Source organism: Acromyrmex echinatior, chromosome 1 (genome assembly GCF_024713525.1).
Source record: "Acromyrmex echinatior isolate Ae372 chromosome 1, ASM2471352v2, whole genome shotgun sequence".
NCBI lineage: Eukaryota > Metazoa > Arthropoda > Insecta > Hymenoptera > Formicidae > Acromyrmex > Acromyrmex echinatior.
The window spans coordinates 11,159,544-11,187,261 of NC_141852.1; the positions used below are offsets into that span (position 1 = coordinate 11,159,544).

Sequence of the window (27,718 nt, forward strand, 5' to 3'; positions counted from 1 at the left end):
GCTATACAGTTGAATAAAATTAGCAATTATAGATAATCATATTTGCTATAATCACACTGAATTTGTTAATATAAGCAGAGATAACTTTCTACAAAAATCAATCCAATATACAGATCAAAATTTTTAACAAAACATGCTAGTTAAAATGGTTCATACATTTGCTATTGTAATGAGGAAAATTTGTTATGTTAGCAATTTTTATTGTAGCAAAGAATTAGCTGAATTAACATATTGATAATTTCTTCGTTAAATTATTAAATCTTTTTAGTTATAGATGTTGAACTCGCGCAGCAAGCTTTGCTGAATCTATTTTTTTCGCGCGTCGGTGCATATGATAGAATCTAGTTTAATCGCGTTACTAAATGACAGAGTAAGGTCGTCAACATGCATGATTCAGTATTTCTATCAATATCAATTAATAAAATTCTTCGCCGGAATTCATATATAATAAACAAAATAGCTATGAAATCGTATACATCCGTTACTCGATAACGCTATTCAATATGCGATTGAATCACTCAAACGTTATTCACCGTTGGCTGAATCATAATTGAACGAAGGAATTGAATTTTCATGTTGTTCAATAAATAGTGTTATTAGTTACCTTTTATGAGAAGAAATCCTTTCGAGAACTCTTTAACGTATTGTGCATATTGTCATTTGTATTTTTATAATTCTCTGCATTTTTTCCCCTTCCCCTCGATTCGTTCAGTTCAATACCGATTGTTGTGAAGAAACGAAACGCGATTATTTTCCAGTTTGTTCGCAGGATTATCGCCTCTCTTATTTTCTGTTTGCTCGTACCAAAGTGAATTATTTCTCCAATTTCAATGCTTGCCATAAGAGCGATTGTTACCGAACTATGAAACTCGTGCGGTTGCAAATTGAACTTTGTCTCTCTCTCTCTCTCTCTCTCTCTCTCTCTCTCTCTCTTTCTCTGTTTATCCCACTACAGCAAGAGAAATATAGAAAAGGCCTCGGGAGAACACGTGAACTGAATTGCTGTCCGTTTTCGCGGCTTGTCGTTCGATTTAATTGTTCAAAAGCCCGCGTTCGGAAAGTGGTAGAGCGAAGTCGAATCTGGGTCGTAACATTCGGGACCAGGGTGAAAAGCCTAAGGGCAATTTCTAAGCGGAACTCGACGGCTTCACGCCACGACGGAACCACCGATGTACAAGTTACAGCGAGTTGCGGTGGCGTCAACATGTCCATCATATAATTATTCCGCTATTCACTCGTATCTCGATGCATCAACTTACAACGTTTATTTGCATACATTTATATCGGGTTTGCGATTGAACTTGCTATCTTTACGATCGTTTTATCTTGAATATCATTTCTCAAAAGGGACATGATATTTTTACATCGCTAATGAGAGATAATTCCGACCGCAAAATCAGCCATAAATGGTGCGCAGAAGCTGAATGAATCCAGGTCAAAGCCAGATTCAAATTCTATTTAGTGGTGTGCCAATTGACTGGTGTGCTTTATATCCTAGGATAGAGCGTATGGAATGATAATTTTGGGAGATGGTGGTGGAAGTCAGTGGAAGTCGCCGAGTTTAAATCGAGATCGGATCAGACAGAAGGCGCGCGTTCTACTTGCGACGTGAAGCGGAGAAGAAGAGACAGGAGATAAAAGAGCTATATGCATCTATAAAAAAATGAGGCTCAATTGGTCGCGAGCGGACCGTAACGAAATGGGTTTGTCGAGTTTTATCTGGCGAACGCTTTTGTACCCGGTTGCAGAGATGATCGGAGGGGAGACAGTGTGCATCCCGGCCGGTGGTTGTGATGCTCGTAAACGAGAACGTCTCCTATTATATCGAGACACGTTATATACTCACGATCGTAGACGAGCGAACAGGATGCAATCGACAATTTAATGAGCTCCGTGGCTCTCAGCGAAATTGATCAGCGAGCGGTGTAAACGTGAACATTATTGAATGTACATAGCATCAGACAAACGTATACAAAGGAAATCAAAAGTACTTCCCATCATATCTTAGTGAAAAACTTTCAATTTCTAATTTTAATGACCCTCAGCTCCGATGAAGACGATACAGTTAATAACGTGATGATGAAAATAAATTTACAAGAAATCAAATAAATTTATAGAGTACAAATGCACAAGACAAATTCTGCCAGAAATTTTCAAAAAATTATGAATAATGCAATACTTGGACAGAAACGATAGAACGTCCGTCCTGGTTGAGTTATGACATAAGCTTGTGAAAAATTGCCCTTTGAATCACAAGTTTTAAATCTTGCGAATCTTACGAAGGTCGGTATTCACTTTTCATAGTCAGTTCTTATTTTAAGAATGTCTTAAGTAAGACTTAAAATGCTAATACGGTTTTATGATTAGTTTATGACTAATTTTAAGTTTACTCAAGACGGTTTAAAGTCTTGTCCAAGAAATTCATAAAAGATCTTGGGAAAAAAGAAGAGAAAGAATTAAGAAATTACATTTGAACAATTCGATCACATGACTAATGCGATTGGTCATTTCTTTTTTCATCTCGGACTGATTTCTAGCATCACAGACACAAAGTTTTAAATACAAAAATCGAATATACCATGAATATACAAAGAACCATTTTGTTGAAATATCTATATATTTAATTACATACAGATCTAACGATAATTTTGTTAGATCATCAAAATAATTTTGTAGGAATCTTAAGTGCGAAGAGGAATGTTACAAAATGTTTTAATAATCTAGAAATTAGTTTGAACATTCTACATAATTATTTTTATGATCCAGCAAAATTATTTTTAGGTCTGGTTAAAATTTTATTCTTCAGTTAAAACTGTTCTTTCCGTGTACTGACTTTAATGGGCTTTCTATAGTAAACCATTACTTAAAAGTCCATTACTTTAAGTCTTAAGTCGAATGTGAGAAAAATCGACTATGATTGATCAATTTCTTACAGCTTAAGGCTTAAAGCTTAGATAATGTCTTATTAAAAAACCCATAACGTTTTCGTTATCAGACGTTGCTGATAAACATAGCTACGACGACGATGTATGTGGATTAAAATTCCAATACCGGCTGATAAATTCAATTTCACTTACGACGACAGGCAAGCCGTTATAAATATATCCGTTCCATCGCGACACGTTGAAAGCGAGGACGGAAAATAGAGGAACATGTGAATTTATTTTCCCGTCTACGGCGAAGACGGATAACGCGCCTCGTGACTGACTGGCGCCCGGCCAATCCTTAATCGCAGCCCCGCGTTCGTTCGAGCTTTGCGGGTACAATCTGCCCCGACCTTCGTCTACTACACGGGTACGGATTGGAAGGAGGCCTTTACACACCCGCGAACTGACCCCATTTCGCCGCTGTTGAAGTTACACCTTGTTCGCGGTATACGGTGATTTGTACGTACAAGTAACTCGTACAAAAACAGAGAAAGCACCCCAGAGGCGAGAGAGAAATACCGAACTTAAGTTCCAGAAGTATAAATAGAGTTACTTTAGATTTTATTGTATTTTACTGTATTTTAGAACACGTTTTTTAACTTAAAGAATAAATCGTAAATCCAAATTGTGTTCCACATAATGCAAAACAAGAAAAAGTAATTACTATTAAATAAGAAAATCATGCAAATAAGTAAAAGAAAGGGTCAATGTAGTCAAGGTTAGATCTTGGTGCTTAATAATATTTTATATGTAAATAAAAATGTTTTATATGTAAATAAAAAATTCTAAATATACACTACTCAACAAAAAAATTTGAACACTTTCAAGACGCTCAAAATTGCACAATTTTTAAATCATTGAAACTCAGTAAAAAATCATCAGACAAAAAATAAAAAAGCATTTTGAAACTTGAAAGTTGTATTTTAACATGCTTTTGACTGTTTTTTCAAAAAAATTGTTATATAAAGTTTTGTATCTTAATAAATATATATTTCTCAAAATTACATTCAAACCCAATCACACGTTCTAGGAATGTTTCTTTCTTGAAATGGTTAACATCTTTGCAAACTTTTATATGATTTTTGTACATCTGAAGAGGACCTAATATAAATACCAAAACATATGTAATATCTTAATATTGATTTATTCTATATCAGAAAATATTATTGTAAATTATAAAGTTTATCATGTAATTTTATATGTTCAATTTTTACGTTATCAAGATTTTAAATCTAACTCTTATATGCTCTTTCATAATAATCATAGTGAATTACATTCAAGTTATATTTTTCAAAATGTTACGTTCCTCAAAAATACATTTAGTCTGCAGCTCGAGAAAAACATTTTTTCTCGAAAAATTTAATATTTTTTTTAATAAAAAAAAAGAGTTTTAACAAAATGCATTTTTTAAAATTTTCTTATGATTTTTCGTAATCGAATTAGATGACTTTGAAGCTAAACTCGCATTTTTACAATCAACGTTGGAATTCTGCGGTGATTTTTTATTTAAAAATTGTGCAACTTTGAGTGTTTTGAAAGTGTTCCCTATTTTTTGTTGAATAGTGCACTTTTCAATTATATTGTATAAATCGCGCGCTGCTGTCAGATTTGAAATAATCAATTGAAGCTGAAATAAAAATATCACAATTATATTGAACATTGATAATAATGCTATCATCTTAAATGAAAAAAAATGTTTGCGAAAATATGAACTTAAAGAATGAGGTAAATTTGATTAATTTTCATAATTTTAATGGATGACCAGTCTATAAATAACACAATCTTTTTTGCTACGTTATACATCATGGGCTCATCCGTCCTAATATATCCCCAATGCACGTGACAGAATCTGGTTCCAGTATTGTTGGATTCGTCATCCCAATCTTTCAATAATCAAGTCACGTCGTCAACTAGATGTCGTAGGAATATTCAATGAGGAAGCACGATTGCGATCCCAAGTAAAAGGCGCGTATTAATCGCGTTTGAGATCTGGGAAAATAATCAATAAGCGAGCGTTGATTTGAGTCGAAGTTCATGGATCATTTTCAGTGACGTTAAACGATCCCGCAAAAGCTCTTTCGATCGCTGCTTATGAGACGTTATCTCGTTTGACAGGTATTTTCCATGCATGGCACGCCAAGTAACGATTCGTCTATTCCTCGTTTTCAGAGAAAACAAGGAAATTGGTTATGCGAGCGAAATGTAAATAGGAATGGGAAACACAGTTAAATATTCGCGCTCATTTACCTGTCACGGAATGTGATGATAGGAAAATGACAAAAAAAAAAGAGAAATTAACACAGCTTCCGTTGTGAAACAATTCAGAAACCGATAATTGGATCTATGCGAGCACATCAAAAGCACTATTACGACAGCACGAGAGCATTGCACATGTGCGACGCATAACCACTAGCTGTAGTCCGCTTTATGCGCAACGAAGTTTCGCATAAAGGCCTCTACGGCACACGAACATCCATGTCAGCAGAGGAATTTTCACGCGAATATTTGGGATGGAATTTTTACACAATTCTCTTTTTGCCATCATGTCGAAACCCGTCCTTTAAATTGGATAAACTTTGAGGGATATTTAATAAGAGATAAACGGATCTGATTAATTGTAACAAAAAAGATAATAACATTCTCCAGTCTTCCTAAATATTAAGTGCATTATATGTGAATATTTTATTCAAAAAGCAAATGTAAGAACATAAAAATTCCGAAATTCGAACTGTGCATTTTATAACACGATTAACATGATGCGATTTAATGAGCACGTTACGAAAAAATACTAATATCGTGCGAGGAATCGAAAATTTGATGTTGATTGATTATGCAATATAAAAAAAACTAGAATATTAAATTATTATTTAAATTATTACATTGAAAAGGTATTATTTACATATATAATTTCTAAAACGTTTTATTTATTATAAAATTTTATTAATACAAAAACAGAATAATACAATCGAATCTATGTTTTTTATATCTAGGAATTCCTTAAATTAAAAAACCGTTTTTGAAATATTAAAATCGTGATTAAGCATTTCGGAAATATAACAAGTATATATAATATTTTGCTATATAAATACTTTGAAAAAAGAAAACAAGGAAGAGGGAGAGTCATGGACCCCATAGCTTTCCTTTCGCGGATCTATCAGTGCGGTGAGCCTTATATACCTTTCCTTTATGCATCTAAAATTCTCTCAATACCATTTTGGCGTACCATAAATACTAAGCCTCTACCGTTGCACAATATCGTTTTCTTCTACATTTTCTTCCAGCGGTGACCTCGTTAAACGTGTAATAAGTTCTCGATATTGGAGGGGGGGGGGGGAGAGGGGGTGCACCGGATTAAGGTATCAAGGACATTCTGAAATTGCAATCGTCGATCAACGTAAGGTACACTAAACACCTCGTGTCATGCGGTACATGTACATGTTTTAAGATTTTGTTTTACACTGTTCGGGCAGGAAAACGCCGTGTCGAACAGCTAAGGCTTCTCTTGTTCTCTTTCCTTTTAATTAAATATACAGATTGAAAAAAAAACACTTTCATTAACCTACCTTCAAACAAAAGTAATATATTAAATTTCAGAGCAAGATGTAAGGCAATTGAGAGAAAGAAGTCTTGAACTTTGATATACTATATATAAGCGTTACATAAAGAGCTGCACAATCGTACATTAATTTAATAGAAGTCTTACAAGCAATTTTTCAAAAACAAAGATGGGCAAGAATATGTCATTATCTTATAGACAATGACAAAATAAATGTTATTATTCAATAGAAAAATTAGAAAAAAATTAGAAAAAATGTTTATTGTCTGTATTATCTAACATTCCTTTACAAAAAAAATATATATATTTATATATTCTTATAATATTATTTTTATTTTAAATTTATTCTTACATTAATTTAATGTATGATAACAAGAGTTCTATAGACAGCATATGTAGATTATTGCGAAATAAAGAGCATCTTAGATAATAAGAAGCATGTTCTATTATTTAATGAGAAGATAAAGAAACGAAATTAGAACACTAGTGATATATGACTGATTTTCTGAGGGAAGAATATTTCATTAATTCTCTATTTTATTAATTTTGAAATTCTTTAGAAGAATATATATATATTTTTATATTTTATTTATTTACATAAATTTTCGATAACTGCATTACGTAAAACTGATCACAAAATTCACGTCTTAATCAGAAATCTCATTTTTCGTAAGAACGTCTCAAAGAATCTTCTTCATTCAATTCCTTTGGAAATGGATTTATTTCGAGAGCGCTTTTATGACAACGTAATCGTATCATTGAAGGGAAAAGAGCAACACGTGCTCTTCATAAGCTCTCCATCCGGCTGCATGATGTATGCGCGACATTCAATCATTGACACATGCCTATGTGCTTTGCATCCGATATATTGATGTCTTGAACATCATATTTGCGTCTCTCTTATAATTCAACAAATATGTCGAATTATAGATAACGTCATTCAGTTAATATCTTCGAATTATAAAATAGAAGGATGTTGGCAAATAATCTTTATATACACAAAGAAATATAAAATTTTTTTATATTTAGTTTCTTCTTCTTTTTCTTCTTACATTAGACCTTTGGCCTGTGTTATATACCTCTCTCATATGCTTGTGGTGCGCACACTGATTATTCAATTGCCACGAGCATACATTTAATTTATTATTGTTTAATTAATATTTAATTTATTATTTAATTCCGCAAATAAATTTTGTTCCTTTCATATGTATAATAATTGATTTTTAAATGTATCATTTATTTACATGTATCATTTATTTATATTCTTTAAATTATTAATTTATAATGAAGATTTATTCGCAGTGCAGTTAAAAGACTATTATAGAACGAAATTGAGAAATTTTAACAACTTAACTTTATAATAACGAAATAAACTTCAATTTTTTACATATCCGGTATTTAATTTCTAATATTATATCACATATCGATATCCGATGTTCAAATTTAAGGAATAGTCAATTTTTAGACATCTTATTTAGTTTAAGTTTCTTCGAGAGGTTAAAGTATACGATCGACTATCTTAAATTCTTAAAAACGTATTCTACTTCGGTATGACAAAAGAGGTCCCGCGACGAAAGGGACACCTGCTCTAAATTTTTGTGGTAACTTGTGCCCAAGGAGAAAATTTCTGAAGTTTGCACATCGGGGAATTGTAGCGTAGCCGAGAATTGTAAATGTAAACCTTCTCGAAGAGGTTTCGTAAATTTGGCAGTATTCCTGTTCAAATTTTCAAGAGGTCAACTAGTTTCGATATAGTTTGTCAAATGAAAAATATTAGCGGAGCGTATTTGACACGTGATTTTGAAAACGGGGTGTTTAATGACAGAGTGAGAATTTTACGGGCAATGAATTTCGAAGCAAAACACGTATAGCAAAACATCCATTAAATATTTTAATACTGCAAATCTTCGGACGAAAGCAAAATCAGTTTTAAACATATATGGTGTAATTGCAGCGCGTAAAATGTAGAACGATGATAATTAATGGGAAAGCAATATTTTCCTAACGCTTTCCAAAGCACGCTTTGCAACAACAGATTGTATATTTTGCAGTAATATAATCCGAAGCGCAATTATAAACAAAATGCCCGGAAGTCGGACAACGGCGGTACCGTGGTATAATGGGCGGCATTATATTCCCTAAAAGACTCACATTTACAAAGGCATGAAAAATATTTCAAGATAAGACAGGAAGAAGAATCTTTTTTCGTTCCTTCGCACGCGAGAGAATGGAAAGTTTTTTCTCCATGGTTCGCTCGGAGAAGACACAATGGCGTGAGTAGAAATTAAGTAAGGGTAGCTATCGGGATGAGCGGAATGAAGGGGAAGAATTTCTGGACTGACACGCGAGGATTAAATTATACATTTAATATCAGGCAGATGTTTCGAGCTTGTTAACATAATTTTATAATAGATTTTATGATTTTTTAATATAAGAAATTATTCTGTAATAATTGATTTATTCGTGCGATAAAATGTCTAGAGATGCTTGTACTTTTATCGAGATAAAAGTGTATTTGAAATGAAAATCGTGAAAAAATTTACAACAAATCTGAATTTCTGTATCATCATGCGTGGCATCAGCCGTTTTTAGTCCTATTTGTCCTGGACTAATACAGCTCTCTCTCTCTCTCTCTCTCTCTCTCTCTCTCTCTCTCTCTCTCTCTCTCTCTCTCTCTCTCTCTCTCTCTCACACACACTTCATATTTGTTTCGTTCAATAATTATGAATAAAATAATATTAATTGAATTTTTTACAATTTTGCGCACTTTACAATATTTTTCGTAATCAAAAGTTTGCGTGTATATACGTAGAACTTTCCAGAGGATTAAACATAACTTTGCAAACGTGTTACTTTGACATGATATTCGATTACTGAGGGACGAATTTTTCATTTCACGCAAAATTTGCAAATTTTTCACGAGACAATTTTCGAAATGGAACGTATCGCGTTTAACGAAATCTAAAAATTTACATTGAATTTCACTACACGTCAAAATAATTATGTAGGCTTAAACTACTTACTGGAATATTAAAATTTTTTGCAGCATTGTTCATCATGCTTCAATGCGTAATTATTTTGATGGTTCAATAAAATTTTTTTTTAATACTATTATTTTCCAATTAAATATTTAGATACCTCAATAAAATTATTCTTTCCACGTACGCAACTTAATTTTCCCAACAAGTAATTCTGATCTATACGCTCGCAAAGAGCGAGAGCGTCTTTATTTTCTAATGTCTCTCGCGTAATTTTCGCTTCCGCGCTATTTCCTCGTTCTCATCAGAGAGAAAACACAAATAGTCGATTGTTGGTATTCAGATATACATCGTGTGCAGATTAAATACCGACGAGTTTGTTCGTCAGCGTACTCTGGAGAGAAATGTGAGAAAACGAGCGAAATAGAAGAAAACGAGCATCGAAGGAACCCAGCATTGTGAGTCGTTATTTAAAAGAGCGCACCGTTATTGGCTGAGTGCCTCTACAGAAGGAATTTCTCCACGTTAAACGCGGCTCGTTTAATTATCTTCCGTAAGATTTTCCACTAGAACGATTCCATTACGTGCAGTGACATTCGCCCGAGCACTATAATGTTCTCCCACTTCGTCCGACGTGCTTGGACTAGCTATTCGCGACTAATTTCTTGGCAAACTTGTGGACGGTATTAATCTTTCGTAGAATAAAATTAATTTTGCACTAAAAACATTTAATTAATTTATTTTTATTCATTATATCATATATACGATATAATAAATAAATTCATTAAAATGTTTTAAGAAGAAAATGCGAATGAATTGTATAAAGAAGAAATTTCTTATAGATATCGTATTTTAATTTCAAGTTATTAAGAAATGATTAAATTAAAATTATTTAATGAAATAATATTGGATAGAAGACCTAATGAGAATCGTGGATCTTGCGTAAATTAAATTAATGAACAAAGTTTATAAAGATAAATAAATTTAGACATTTTAACTCAATCTTTAGCAATATATATTTAAAAATAATCTCACGCTGTATGTGTGTGTGTGTGTGTGTGTGTGTGTTCATAGCACGTGTCATGATCGATCTTGAATCTTAAACTTTGAATTAATGTCAATTACATACAAAAAAGAAGTACTTAATTTTAAGATTTTAAAGTGTTTTATTTTTGTTTCCATTTTTTAAATATTTAGGCCGATATTCATAGTCAGATCTTATATTCAAGACCATCTTAAGTACAGAAGTCACGAACCAATCAGAGAGCCGTAGTATCTTAAGACTTGAAAACAATCTTGAAATAAGAACGGACTATGAATACTGTTCTTAAAGATGTTTTAATTATCAAACTTTTTTAATAAACAAATCACTATGTGTTTGGATTTAAAACTTCATAAGTTTTCCAATCCAAACACATAGTGTTTTATTTATTGAAAACACTAAACATTATTAAGATTTAAGAAACGACTGTATATGTGAATACATTAAAAACGAAAGAGAATGCCATCAAGTCAAGGCTAGATATTTTGCATACAATATATATTCTTTATTAAATTTATTTCAGATATGATTGCGCGCCGATAACTTTCGGACTTTCAACGCAATTAGTCTAAAACGCTAATTCTTTAAATTAAATTTAAAAAACTGTAAAAAACTTATTGTAGTTAATATTACCTCAGTTAGAAGTTTAAACGTTTATAAGTGTTTAAAAAATGGAAATAAGAATAAATTTAATATCTTAAAATTAAATACTTCTTTTTTTTTAGTATACAGTGGGTTAATAAGCTGAATTATTCAAATTATAATACTAAAATTATTTTTAATTTAATTTATTTATTTTGAAATAAACTAAAAATAATAACAAGAAATATATATATATATATATATATATATATATATATACAATACGTTATTATATAATTTTATACTTTTAAATCCTTATTATCACTTTTCTAATTTGTAGCATAACAGAATTTTAATTTCATTTAGTTTTATTTATAAAGTTTGGGATTAATATCGAATTCAATTAATTTATATTTTTTATTGACATATTGTGTTTTCTATTATGCGTTCATCCTGAAAGCTGCTGCGACGGAACTATTTTCACGTTTAGGTGCTGTAGGGATGTATGTTGGCATTCGTAGAATGATTTATGCGCGACAATAGTAACGATAAAATCTCTTCTGTACGGTTTATGCTCTTGTTACGAGCAATTCCACAGTGGGACGAGAATTTCGCGAGTTGCGTAACACACCAGCACGAGTTACGACGGGCGTGGACTATGCTCGCGTAGGTAATTGAATCCGAATGTCGGGAGAGATCCCCATACTAGAAGTTGCATTAGAAGCAATCAAAACTTGAAACATAGAAGTCGCAAGGAAACGGATGTCGATTTGCGAAATCAAGATCTCACTTAGAAGATTGGAACTGATCTGCCGCCGCTGCTGTTGTTGATTAAATCTTGAAACACAATAGATATAATAAACTTTAAACCTCTCTTAATGAATTAATCAGTTACAGTGAGAAGTATAATCAATTATGATTGGTTTTCAGTCATGTGAGAAGTATAATCAATTATGATTGGTTTTTTAAAGCTTAAAGCCGTAATCACAATAGCGATTGCGCGATTGTGATTGACGGTAATTACTTTTCAACCAATCAGAACAGAGTAATCACCTATTGCTTTGCTCTGATTGAAAAGTAATCACTAATCGCTAATCACAATTACTAAAAGGCGCTTAAAGGCTTGGGAATAAATTTTTCAAGCCTGTTGCTTGGCTATTTAAAAGATAGAGAGATCCGGGACGTCTCTGTCCTAAAGCTATAGATATATCAAAGTAATGCAATCCTTTGATCTGAGCCGAAATACCCGCAACTTTCCTATTGACTATTTCGACCACTTGCGACTTAATTTCCAATAAGCACTTAGTATGATTGATACATGATATATGATTAGTCCAAAATGGAGCATCTTTACGTTATTTTGGTATATCTAGATCTTTGTTCTGCACATATTTGTCGTACAACAAAAATGCATAAATAAAATAATAGTCATCCTTACTATACCTATTGTATTTTAGGACTACTACGATCATTGCATGATCCGAGAATAATATTGAACATTTAAGAAATGACGTATAAATTTAAGAAATAGTAAGTCAAAAAAATCAGCGTCGTTGAGAGAAAGATTTTATACCATTAAATGATAATGGCCGTTTAAAGAAACTCGTGAATTGTTTTTTTCGTAAAACACAATGTTAATACTGACATGAGTATCTCCTTAAACGATCTGAGGTTCTAGTGCATAAAATGAAAAGTTAATAATGAGAAGTTAATGACGATGTACAATGAGACCATAACCCATTCTCGTTATCAGAGCGTATAATTTGAAGAATGATCACCTCCAGACTTTTCCTAAAACTTCGCGAGTTTGTTCAAGTTTATTCGAGCAAAGCGGCTTACGCTGCAAAGTTGCTTTAGGGAATAATATGTAAAAACTGAAGAGCCTTATTTAAAGAGCGTGAATCGTACCAAGCGTTATTTGTGGCTAAATAATAGGGACATGTACCTATTAATACACAATTTCGTCATTGCGATCATTAAGCAGATAAATGCGATTGTTTAATTGTACCTTGACTCCCCGGAGGATTACAAAATTGTGAATTGATTGGACATTGAATAATGATCGCGATTATAAATATATTACAATGTATAATTAAACATAATTAATTTTATAAAAAGACATTTATATATTTTAAATAGAGAGAAAGGGAGTAAAAATATAAAATAAATATAATTTTATAAAAATTTTTCATCTCATTAAGCTAAGTATGAGAATTTAATATATAAAACAACTCCATAAATTTATAATATTATAAATGTGCCAAATATATATTAAATTTGCATATTTAGCTTAATGAGATGGAGATTTTTTTGTAGAATTATTTTTTTATTTTATACTTTTATTCTTTTTCTGTCTTTTCAAAATATACAGATATATTTTTAGAATATATTTTGCGAGTATCAATTAAAAATAAAAACATGATTTTTTATCCTTATGTAATATTGGAAGTAGATATTTATTAGTATAAAAACGTAACAAACAAGTAAATATCGAGGTCGTGTGCTAAATCACAGATCGCGAAAATGGATTATTGTGAACTCCGATGTTATCCAATTAAACTTGAGAATTCGAAGCAACGCTGTTCAGTCAAGCAAATCATCCTGCGAATAAGCTGTCAAACTATTAGGACGAGCCGTATTGACACTGACAAATTACGATGATATATTGTATAGTATGCTCGTTGATTTTCGAACATACGCAAAGATCGGGAGTAAATTGCTAAGCGTAAAAGCTGAGATGCCATAAAATCTGCAGCGTTATCAACATTAACTCTCGCAGTATATACTCGTACATCGCAGGAAGATTATATCGTTTTTCAATTATGTAAAGCGAACAGAGTAGAAATAAGTGGCGGTACGTAAGAAGAAAATTGAAAATATTTAAATTCAAACGGTCTTAATTGCGTTTCTCGCACTTTTACAGATAACACCGAGTTGTTAATTCTTATCTTAATGAAACTGCGAGAAAGATTGGAAATCTAAAAATATATACTGTAAAACTCAACTATTTTCGATTTCAGCTTTGGCCATTTTAATATTCTCTTTCCATCATTAATTTCCTATCTTTACTGGAGAGAATTTCTCAGCAGAGCTGCATTTTGCATATATAAAACGCAAAATATGTACATATATATATGCACACATATGTGTATGTATGCACATATAATAAAAAGCATTTCTGTAGCGCAATATGGAATCTAACGATACTATTTAATCCAGAAATTTAAACTGAGGCTTGTCGTAAACCGGCTTGTTACTCTTTCGATATTATTTAGCGGGAGATTTCAGCGACGCGAAAATTTTCCGTCGGATTCACCCCTTTCCACGTATCGATCGAAATGCGATTATACCTTCGCTCATTCTTTTTCATAAACAAGTTCCACCAACCGCGTAGTCGTTAATTCCGTTTTATGTTTTATCGCGTCGCGCGAGTGATCAAACTCGACCGATCGTTAACGCAGCGACCAATTTCGTGGAAATAGTGATGCTGTTGTAAAATCGCGCTGATCCAATTAAACGTTAATTATGTGCGTTCCGTATTGATAGTGGCAATAACAATCGAGCATGACTATTACTGCAGTGCTAAATAAATCGTCTGATTCGTTAAACTGGATAATTTTATTCCAAACGTAGCACAAACGTAACGCGCTTCTCTTTTTTAAAAAGAGATATTGATCCTGTTTCTTTTGTAAAAATAATGAGATGCCCTTTTTGAATATCATTTGTATCTATTATGTTGCGAATACGAGCTTTGAATACCTAAAGGTAATGAAATTTATGAGATTATTTAGTTACATTCAAAGTAACATATTTTTGCGGTTACCGAAAAACTGAAAAACTGAAAATCAGAGAAATCAAGGAAATATTAGGGAAATTTGAAACGGTTAGGAAAAAATCAGGAAATTTTGCAGTTTTCCGGAGAATTAAAATTCTTAGCTTTAAAGAAGCTCAATATGTGTACATAACGCTTACGCAGTTTGGAATATTACTAATTTAACAATTAAATTAAACATTACTAGTTATTTACACTATGACGTTAAATTGCTTTCTCAACAAAATATTCGATGGTTTCCAAATCAGGAAATTTTGTTTGAAAATCAGGAAGAAGTTATAAAATTTCACGACGAGGAATTTGTGACAAAACCTTGATTTTATTAATTTGCATTACACTCAATTGGAATTTGTCTTTAATAAAAGATTTGTATCAATAGTGAGAGAAACGTGTGCATTCAAAGATAGAATTTCATTAAAAAAATTATATAAAATGCAATCAATGTTGTTTTCGATATGAGATTTTAGCAACATATAAGTTTATTTATAATTTATGTTCTGTTTTAAATGGATTTATTTGTTTTCTCATGTACTTTTACCGTGTGTATTTACTGCATTATGTATTTATAATGCGGGAATCATAACGGTTTCGCAAACAAGCGCGAGATCGTTAGCGTCATCCATTTTATTCAACGATGTGACTAGTGGTCGAGCTCAATCATTAACTCGACCCTCAGGGAAATACGCGCTCGGGAAAAATCACTTTTCACGCAGTTATTTTAGTACTACATCCGTTTGTGTATATTTATATCGTCTGAAACAACTTTTCCCGTCTGACATTTCGACATGAAAGCCATTCTGACACGTTATTGATATCTGGATCGGAGGAGACTGTCAGGAAAAGCAAATGTCAGCATGAAAATTTAACTGTTTGAGATGAGAAAATGCGTGCGCGTTTGAAATTTTTAGCTCCATTTGCGTTTAAAATTTAAACAAGATTAAGAACAACTGATTTTTCTCTCGCAGAAAACGTAACGTGAGATTGTCCCGCAGACATATCAAATTCTCCGCGAGACTGTTTGAATGTTCTTACCGTGACAACGCGATACGTCACGGATAACAGGCTAACTAAAATTAACGTGGATTATTTATCAGTACATCTTTCCATTTTATATAATGTCGCAAGACGACATGCGAACAAGTAGTGGCACGAATAGAGGTCTCTTATTGAATATCTGAATCCTCGAGAGTTGCATAAAGAGAAAGTTTTGCAATCGTGAAACGAGGAAGTTCACGAGTTATCGGTTCAGCTGACTTCTGCGATTGCAGAATCTTAGGTGACTGCAAACTCGTCTGATGTTATATGAGAGTATGCGAATAAGATCTTTCAGTTTGTAGTTTATGAGAGAACTAGATTTCGGATTAGAATTCTCGTCCGGCCGATGTCTGCGATTCTTCGAGGAAGCTGCGAGGAAAGAGGGAGAAAGGGAAATGTACCTACGGGAATATTTTTGTGAATGTGTCTACGTGTGTATATGTGTGTATATATATGTGTGTGTGTGTGTGTGTGTGTGTGTGTGTGTGTGGTACGGTTGTTTTAACAGCGCCGGGAGGTGAACACACCGCGAGGGCGAGATCGATAACCGCAAAATCGCCAACCCATGACCGTTCAGGATGCGAGAGTCGAGTTCTCTCGCCTTCGTTTTACAAAGTGTATCCTCCTTTTTTCGCGAAAAGTATCGGCATCCTGGTTACGGGAGATAATCCTGTTCTGAAGTTTTGTAGAGTTCTTTACGAAGCGACGCGAGGATAGCGTGTGAATGAGGATGTTTAATCTTGAAATGCTATAATACGTCATGTCTTATAAATACTTAATACGATAAGTGCACAATATAGGTTCACGCGATGTAAAAACCTTTTTTGGTCATTATAAATTATGAATTACGCTTATAAATCATAAATCGTGCGTAAATTTTATTACACGGACTTTTATTTTTCGGTATACGGTAGTGAAACTGACACGTAATAAAAGTTGAAAAACTTTATAGCATATCCGACGCGTGTGGAGTTAATAAAATATTATTCACACCACGTTTCTAATCGTCATCTGAAAAAAAATTGCGATTAAAAAATTACCTTCTACAGCATTAAAATGAGAAACACGACTATCATTATCGTAGTCATTATCGCAGGCTGTGGCGTATAGCGTCCAAGTATCGATCTCTTCGCACGCAAGGAATTTAAAATTAAATGGATTTTAAACGAATTTCGCAGAACATGAGCCTTCTTCTCTCGTCCCAGAAAAGAACGTTTCATGGTCCCTGGAAATTCCAGGGTCGAAGTTAATGTCGCGAAGAATGTAAAGGGCCGCTTACCAATGTGTACACGCAGAGGGCTGTCTTCCCTTATCGAAGGGTAGGCAGTCTTGCGAGCACGAAGTCACGATTTCTCTCCTTTCCACTCGAAAGAATGAAAAAGCATCGCGACCAATGAGAGACGGGGCGTGTCGGCTTGAATAAAATTAACATAATATTAAAAACGGTACTTCCCTCTCTCTCTCTCTCTTTTTTCTTTCTCGTGGCTTGCTCGCTCGCGATAACGACCAACCGACTCGGAAGCTTCTGCTGCGCTGTGATATCACGCCTCTTGCAAATCGTATGGAAATAACCGCGCCGCTGCGAACGCGAAACTGATGATTATCTACGTTTTCTTTCTTCGAATCTCTGTAATCGTACTTGAGCCCCGAGGCTCGCCTAGGAAAATTAGAACTTGATTGCACACGTATAATGTTCTGCATATATACCTTACAAATATTTTCCATTCCATAATAAAATGACATATTTTGTGTCAAAATATTTGAAAGGAAAAATTTTAAAAATCGTTATTACATTAATAAATTTTCTACTCGTCGCAAAGTCACTCCGTAATGTTTTAGCTCATGACGTGTTGTAATACGTTCCAACAATTGCGCGTCGTCCTTTCTCGCGAGAGTAATTATTAAGAGTAATTATTGCGTCGATTTATTAACTAACGGCACACCCAGCGGTGACCCAGCTGTCGCAAACATCCCGACATTGTGTTTCTAACAATCCATTCGTAAAAAGCCGTCTGTTACCGTTCGCAATTGTTTCCTCATCCGCAAAGTTTATCATGGCCTCGACGATAATTGTTTACTGTTGTTTACGATATATGCGTCGCGTATTTCGCGTGTGCATCCTGCACGAGGTTGCGATCGTCGCCGCGGGATTCAATCCTCTCGGCAAATTTCAATATTACGATTCCCATCATCGAGACGCTCGTTATAAATCATACTATGCGATCTGGAACTGCAGTCGGATTCCATCGAGTTTGACTTTAGACATCGTCGTGCTTCTGACAGCGATTCTTCGTGTGCAAGTCATTAGCAGATTCAGGAATTTGTCAAGAGGGGACCATCAGCCACAATTTTTTTTCAAGTTAAATATGAAGAGATAAAATATTTTCATTATTATTGGCATTATATTGAAAAAACATTATTTAGATGTATAATTAAAAAAAAACGTTTTATTAAACAATATAATATATTATTTCCGGAGGTAATATTTATCGCAACAAGAATTAATTATTTACAGATTTTAATATGTCACTCAGTCATAATTATATGCATAATTAAGATCGTTTAAAAGATGCGAAAAAACGTATTCAATCAAAAATTGTTAAATTGCTAGACAATTTTAACTCGTGATATTACTGCGGTAGTTTAGTAGAATGAGCGTTTCAAGACCGAAAAATTATTTCAAAAAGGACTTTACATACGTAGTATATAAATTTACACAGAATCATAGAATGAAATCATTTAAGATTAAGACTAGCTAGACCGTTTAAGGCTTTGATTGCTATAATTCGTTTTATTAAAATTATTAACACAGATACAAAAACAGAATAAGATAATAGAATATACGTTTTTATATTTAAGAGTTTAAATTAACAAATATTTCTGTATAAATAAAAATTGTGATTAAGTACTATACAAATATTAATAATATATATAATAAAATATAAATAATAGGGATCACACAATCACAACATTAGACTATAACATTTTGCATAATTATTTTTAAAAAAGGAGATTCCAAGAGAGTGTCCCATGGTTCCCCGTGGATCCAGTTAGTGATGCATGCGTTCGATGAAAACGCCGAATGAATCCTTTGGTAGGACAATCACGTAATAACGCATTGCGCGAAGGGGATCAAAATGCACTCCCTCGTTAAGAAGAATAAACATGAAGAAAGAGAGAAAGAGAGAGAGAGAGAGAAACGAAGCGAGGATTTCGAAGGATTGATTATTGGTTTCGTTGATTGAGAAGTATAGAAATGTTCCAACCTAACACAAAGTTATCAAAGATTAAAGAAAAAGAAATTCCATCGCAGTGACTTGTTTTTCGTAGTTCTATTTGAGAAAAACCTCGGCGGACTTTCTTGATGATCTGAGAATACGAATGTGCTTCTGTTTCATTGCTATTGTCTCTGTATGGCAGTCACGCGGTAAGCAGCGACATGAATGTATTTTTGTTTCGTCCCCGTTCTTAATTAAAAACTCTCGTGCGTATGATATCATCGGGGGAGATCGCGTTACGATGGAACTGACCAGCGATATTACTTTTCTCTCACGGATTTTGCGTAACGCAATTTCCCATACGGACAGGGGAATGAGAGAATTTTGTTGATATTTTTAAACTTACTTGTTGTTTGTCATAAGTTTCTCTTATGTTATATCGTATTATGATCTCTATACTAGCTGATATTTTCTGCAAATCAAAGAGTGGTAATAACAAATTATAACATGATATTTCCATATTTTATTACATTTGTAAATTGAATAAAGTCATATATCATATAATAATTACTAATATCATATAATAATTATCGTATAATAATTACTGATCTCTACATTCTAAGAAATATGGAATTTAACATCATGCCGATGTTCAGGTATATAATTCTCACTATGTTGCTGTTAATATAAATACCAATATGTGTAGATTTAATATCATGGTAGTATTAATGTAGTATTAATAATTTAATATTCTGATTTAAATGATTTAATATTAATATGGTATTAAATCATTTAAGAATAAAATTGATAAATCTAGAACTACGAACCTAGCTAAATGTTTATTGCCAAATTTTAAATAAAATACAGTTTATAAACATCCAGCTAGACTCGTATCCCTTGATTTATCAATCTGATTTTTGTCTATTTGAGCCTTGTTTTATGTTGTTTTTTTAAAATCACAATATTAAATCTACATTCATGGTATTAAATCCATGTCATGTTAGTATTTATATCAATAGTAACACAGTGAAAATTATATAAACATCACATTGGTTTATATCAACATCAACACACGATGAGAATTATATTTAACCCTCACAGTATGAAATCCATACTCATATTTTTTAGAATATAGATTTTAATATAAAGATCTTAACTTTATTCGCAGTAAAAGTAAATATCTCAAAATAAATATTTTCCAAATCGTTTCTGTAATATAGAATAAATTTTAATCGTGTATATGCAAACAATATTAATTTATTTAACATATTTAAATATTTCTATATTCCATCATACAATAAAAATATAGATAAATAATGAAATGAGGTAAAGATGAAATATGTGCGATCTGACAACAAGTTTTGCTAATGAGAAGTTGAAACGTAAAGAGATGGTTGATGTTCCAACGCGAGATATCACGAGTAGCATAAAAAGGATTAGTTGCATTCTGTCACGTTAAAGCGCGATTATGCGGCGATCGGTCGATTTCACGGTGAATTCGCTACTGTTGCTTCGAAACAAACTTGCGTCTGCATTATTGAAAACTATTCTTATATGTTTCTTAATGAAACACGAGGAGAGAAATACTCATGCATATTAAAAGATCGAGATCATCGACTCTCTCTCTCTCTCTCTCTCTCTCTCTCTCGTAAGATTTTAATTTCCGATTTCACTAACCGTTTTAATACTTTCGTTAAGTGCTATGCACAGCTTTTGCCGAGAATAGAAACTTTTACATACGTATTTTTATCTAACGATAAATATTTTAAAAATAGCGTTGTACGGAACTAAATTATATTTTACCACGTTGATAGAAAAGTGATACAAATAAAAAATTAGGATTTTTGAAAGGAAATTAATCTCTCTCTTTCTCTCTCTTCAAAAACTAATATCTTATTATAGAAAAACGATACATTTGTCAACACATTGTTTATATAAAAAAATATTACTACTCTGATGAGGAACATAGCTCTATATTAGGATTGTATTATTCGAATTTTGAAAACAAATAAATTTAATTTTAAGAAATACATTGTAATTTAAAGTATACCATGGAAAGAAAGTGAAGTTATGCATTCACTATCTTAATTAAGAATTTTGTTCCAATTTAGAAAGAACTTACGAAATGCTCTAATGAAAAGTTATTAATTTTGAGTTGTGCTGCTTTTCTAACAATGTAATAATTTATTTTACATAAAAAATACAGAGATCGTACAAGGAAAACTGCGTTAAAATATTACATTGATGTTATAAAAATCTAATATTTTTTCAAGCCCCGAAAAAAGTGCATCGTTTTACGAGAATAGAAAAACGCCCAACTCTTACATACCATTAAATTTGTCAAAATTCATATATTTTTAAAATCTCGGATTGATCGCAAGAGTTTCCGTCGACACAGTTTGCTTCTCTGTTGGGAAATTTCCCGGAAATTTGGCGTTCTTTCCAAATGATATGGATTTTGTCAGCACGATGTATCACATATGCCAGTTTCTTTCTTAGTGGCTCCTGAGTAAAATTCCGAACGTATCTTGAAAATCCATTATCTTCGACGAGGGACAAGTAAAATTTACTTTCAAGTCTTTTAACCTTACCCGCGTATATTCTGAATAATTTATTCCTTTTAATACGCCGAGTACCTTCTCATTCACTCGTTCTGCGATTATCCTCACTGTTCGCTGTTTGCATAATCTGTCGTGAAGAATGCATCGCGTCTGTATTATAAATGTGTGATGTTTTAATCGACTAGCATAGTAAAGAGGATGAGTAATCGTTTCAATAGTCGCGATATTTCACGGAATTTTTACAGAATATTTATTTGACATTTTGCATGCTGAGGATTTAACGTGATTTTACATAAGAATTAAAATAAACAAATCTGAATAACTTCTAAACAAGAAAAAAATCGTGCCCAAATTTTTAAATATAATAATAGAACCATCTATAAAACTTATTTTACACTTTTGATAATACTTTGAGATGTGACATACATATTCTTAATTGAAGAATCCGCTATAAAAGTTGGACATATATCAATAAAAGATAATTTAACGCTTTTAAGCAGTCGAATCTTAATCAGTTGAAAGCTTAGTCGTAATCTCGGCAAAGTAATTTCATGGGATGACAAGAATACGATAATTTTTCAATCTCAGGCAGCTCGTAGAAGCACCGCCAGAGAAACGTGAAAGAGCTGTGTCCCCGTTGAAGAGCAATGTCGCCGGATAATAAATCGATAATTCGTGTACGCGACTTTCGACCCTGGAAACAAGCGAGCTGAAGAAAAGAGAACCGCATGTAAGTGACGGGCTTTTTTTAGAGCTCGTTTGTCTCAAGAAACGGCCGTTAGTTGTTCGATTATGCGGCGGAGTTAGACATCTCTTCGTGGCTTCGTCGTTTTGCGTTTTCGGATGATGGATGAGACCAGAGTTAAGTTTCTTTCTTTATAATCTCGCGTTCGTTTGATGGATGTTATTTGTCAGACACGCAATTTCTTGAAACTATTCTCTGAATCTCTGAATTGTTCTCATTCCAATTGTTCTCACGTGTATATATTATGTAACTATTGTCTGTTTTGTCCATGAGTTGCTCGAAATGTTATTTTATCTATACGATACGTATTTTATGAAATGAAACTTTTATCCTTATTGTTCAGAATATTATTCTTAGATATAAAATATCTTCCGTTATTTTCTATCACTTTGAATATCAAGGATCCGGAAGTTTTACGATAAACTATCTTTTCGACTTTATACTTTACTCTTATTTTATTTGATAACCTTTAAACTACTCTCTTCGCGCCGCAGAAGCTATTTTTAATCTCATAAAGGCCTCATGTTCAGACAGATATTATTAATCCCCCGCTAGAAATAACAATCTCATACATCGGTCTGATTTTCAATTACTTTTTTACGCGCATACGTGTGGATTTTAGTTTGCATTTTAGTTTGCATTTTAGTTTGCATTTCTATCGGGTGAACTTAGAAATGCTTGAAAAGTACATTGAATTTTATCTCATTTGCGGATAGCGTAATTATATTCAACTGTACATATATGTCTTTTTAATCCTCATTCAACAAACGTCGAAACTCATACATTTCTGAGGATATTTACTCTCTAATTATTTTCTCTCATTTTATCGATAGACAGCTGACAGACGTACGACCTCATTCTATAATATCATGTTACTTCATCCTCTTTTCGTTGATGCGTTTTCTGCGTAATATTTTATTTCACGTGCCTACTACGGAAGAATGTTTGTGAAAAACATCGATCAAAAGCACTTACTTGTTATTGCTTTCTTTTTCTTCCGAGTCTATGTCTCTATGGGTGAATATAATTCGATCGTTCTTAATTTGCAGAAAAATGAAGCTCGACCTGGATCGGGAGAAGGGCCTCGAGCTCTTCGGCAAGCTGATACGTACAAAGAACATCGAAAGTCTGCAGGGTGATCAGCCCAAAACCGGTCCCGAGCCACTTCATCCAGCTGACTCCAAGCAGAAATTACAGGTAAGGTGATAATGATAACAATGTAATTATTATAATGCTATGACAACGATATAAATTTAATTTAGAATTTTATTGGGATTCACTGAATTCAATTCAGTACTTTTCAATATATGTTTTAATTTTGCTAATCTGTTCAAAACTATATGATTATACCATTTGATCCATACAATTAAAAAGCTTTAAAAAAAAATAAAAATTAAAAAGCAATTAACTCTTTGTGATCATATCTCTTTGTGTTGGTCACACAGAAGGCAAAATGATTCCAACATTTTAATTGATCGCCATATTTTACAGTTTTTGTTTTTTAAGATCATAAAAATGATTGAAATTACTTTAAACAATATAAAAATGCAGTGGCTTTTTAAAGTTTTTAATTTTAACATATTTAAAAAAATCACAAAGGCTGACGCTCAAGGAACAATATGCGATTGAAGGTGCAAAAAGGGTATTTTAAACTTTGGATAAATGGCAGTAAAGTCCCGTTTAAAAAAAAGATCTTATAAATATAAAGTTTTACACCTTTTTGGGGTTCCCTGAATCCTAGGTGACCATGAAGGATTAAAAAGTTTTAAAAAATAAAAATAAATTTTTACAGAAAAAGATATTATTTTTACAATAGATAAAGTCAAGTACAAGAGAAAAAATTTTTTTTAAATAAAGGATTAATGAAGTAAATATGAGTAAATATTGCTTATAAATCAAATATAAGTAAATTTCTTATAAGGTCATAAAACCATTTCCATTTTTAAATATTATTAATTAAAAGAAAATGAATTACATTTTGGATCAAATAGACTTGTTGAGTCAAATAGACTTGAACAGATTAGCAAATTAGAATAATTGAAATCGTATTAGTGAAATTTGATCATCATATCATTATTATAATGATTAGCTGTTTTATTTCCTCCAATTGCTTGCCAGAATTCTACACAAATGAAAACCAGAAAAACCAGTATAAGGAGAGAGGTAACTAAAAACGAGTAATGAGGCAGGCATTTAATAGCGTGTGTTGCTTCTAATTATTAATTACAGTGACGCGCTACTTTTAGAACGGCGAAAAATGAAAGACTCATACGTACTAGCTGATAGAAAAGTTTAACTTTTACGTTAACAAAGTTATAATTTTCACAAATAATACTACGCAGTTAAAAACAATTTCGCATTATATGAACAACGAAAGAGCATCGTCCTGCTTGTTTCAAATTTGATCCTAATAAGATAAAATAGCTTCCTCATTCTATTAAAACAAGGACAGCACCCATTAGTAAACACGATAAAGTTCTGTAAACGACGAAGTTAAGATATAAGAAGTAAATGTGCATGGTACACGAAAAGATATATCACTGTGAAATTTGTCGTTTACGCGAACGAGTTGGCAGTCCTCTAGTTTCTCTAATTTCTCAACGAACCGTACAGGTTATATGCTCTTTAAGTTCTCCATATACATATATACTCTTTAAATTCTTTAAAGTGGAATCTTACGCTAAAGAATGAAATTTAACCAGTCTTGAAAAAGAGTGGCTCAATTTTTAATCTTTAAGAGTGAGAGATTTCCTCTTCAGAATGATAATTCACTTTAAAAGTTTAGAGGGTGTATATATATATATGTATGTGTGTGTGTGTGTGTATATATATATAAAACTTTGTTATATATATTACTGTGGCGACAATACTGCACAATATATATATTGTCGTCGCAATAATTTTGTTGCTTCGATAGCCCGTGTTCCACGTTAAAAAGAGAAAGACAATGGCAAACTTACGTATACCTCTAACGATGGCTGGGAGGATCGTTGCAAAGCTGTTACTTCTCTCAGGGTGGACCTTTCTCACGGCTCCGCCGTAGTTGCAGCGCGCATAAACTGTCGCGAAGTTTCCCAATAACCGATCTACTTCTCACAGGAAAATAGCACAAGCCCGATACACATAGGTGTGTACGTATATGTGTACTCATATACAGACACGAACTGCAGCTACTCTGTCTAAGACGCAAATTTTATCTAATGCGAAAGTAGCACGCGACAAGTTAGAATGGGGATAAATGAACCATTATCCAAGAGAACACGAGAAAAAGATAGCTTGTTATGCAATTATCATTGGAAACGGGAAAGTATCGATGATTTATTTTTTCGGTTCTTGAATGATTGTTTTGTTCTGATAAGAGAAGGTAAATGTTTCAGAGAAGTGACTGGACATATTCCTATGTCCAGACATTTACACAAAGCTTTATTTTTGTTTATATTATTAATAATTTCAAATGCTTCTTCAAATATAATATTATAATTTTTAATTGCAATCTTTAAGTAAAATCAATTAAATAATAATATTCTAATACAAAAAGGATTTGAGGAGAGATTAATAATAATAAATTTTGTGTATCCGGACATAGATATTTGCCCGGTCACTCTGAGACGTTTACTTTAATTGTCAGCTCTTTTCAATTTAGATTTCGTCGATTCAATTTGTTGCATAATAGAAAAAAGACCCGCTTAATAGAAAAAAGAATTATGGAACGTCTTCCAAAGGTAATAGAATTGCTTCGGATTTTATTTCTTGCATTTTACTCGTAAGTGCATATATATATTTTATTAACTCATCGAGTAATGCTCTATCATTGGTTCGCCCATCGGATTGTACGCGCTGTGAATTTTATTGGATAAACGAAGATAAACAAATTGCATCGCTCGTTTCATCATTCGCTAAATCCATCGTCTACCGCTTTTGCTGAAAGCGCGGCCTCAGGAATTACGAATGTAATGACGTTACATGTCCGGGACGACCATCTCGACCGATTTCCCGCGAGGGGACTTCCGGTATTTACTGCGCACACGTAATTCCAGTCCCGAGCAACCAGCATCCTCATTCGTTATTTAGCTTGCTCGCTTGGCGTAAAAGACACACAGGATTGCGTAGAACCACGCAATGATGATCAAAATCCAAATGAGGAACATCCTACGATGAACGATCGATTTTCGCTGTAAAATTAAACCGTGGTTTCGTGGTTTGTTACTATTATTATTCTTTTTTTCTCCAAATAATTAATTTTAAATGACTAACTGTTTTTAATTGATCCTTTTAACCTGAACTACAGAATGGTTTTATTAAAATATCTAAAAATTTAGCTCGATGCAGAAAATAATTTTGTTGATCCATCAAAATAATTATGTAAAACGCTTAATAATAATACTGCAACATTTTAACGTTTCAATAATTAGTTTAAACGCGCTACATAATTATTTTGATGATCCAAACAAAATTATATTTAGGTCTGTATCTAGTTAAATTTTTAAATACTTTAGTAGAAACGTTCTTTTTATATTCAACTATAAAAACTACATCTAAATTTTATAGCATCCTACGTTTGGAGCTTAGAATTTAAATAAACTTCGATCTTGCTTGATAAAGGAAGATTCAAAGTTTTTTTACTTACAATTTAGTACCTCATGCTTAATTGTATATATCATTGTACTAAACCATCTAAAATTTTCACTTTGAGTCTAAATTCCCGTTGCTGTAGTCGAAAGTTAAGCAAGGTTTAACAAGTCGAAATAATTCAAAACTTTGTTGAAGGTACGTAACTTTAAAGTTTGACAAGCATTTTGATGGTACGAATTCTCAATTAATCACGTTTGATATTTGCGTTTCAATTTTCTTTTCTGAAAAAAGATATGTCTGCTTTTTTCTCTCGTCTAAAGTTCCAAACGTCATTAATATTTATGATTTAATCATAATAATTGAGGATTGAATAATATCCAAGATCGAACTTAAATAACGATGATATATTTCTCTCAGGTATTTTCCTCGAAAATTCCATCAAAATTCCCGTGACCATATAAATCAACGTTACGTTATGCATCAACGTAGCATCGCACGAGTGCACCGGAAATAATTTACGTAGTATTTGCATTAATTCACAATATTGTACTCTTCGTACTTCAAACATCACGACAATATGTCCAACGGATCAATGCTGAATGCTCTGCGAAACACGACGTTACTAATCGCGCAAACTACATTTTCCATCATTATCACACAATTATTTCTC

At 32.6% G+C, this 27,718-nt stretch overlaps 1 protein-coding gene across 1 annotated transcript in view; it reads left to right on the plus strand.

Annotated features, from left to right (window-relative positions):
- The window catches only part of LOC105146024 (solute carrier family 7 member 14), a 96,439-nt gene that overhangs the window by 19,697 nt on the left and 49,024 nt on the right, over nucleotides 1–27,718 (plus strand). Inside the window, exon 2 of the mRNA XM_011056039.2 lies at nucleotides 23,526–23,673. Within this exon, the coding sequence (XP_011054341.1) occupies nucleotides 23,530–23,673 (144 nt within the window). The 5' untranslated portion in view covers nucleotides 23,526–23,529. The remainder of the gene's footprint in view (nucleotides 1–23,525; nucleotides 23,674–27,718) is intronic.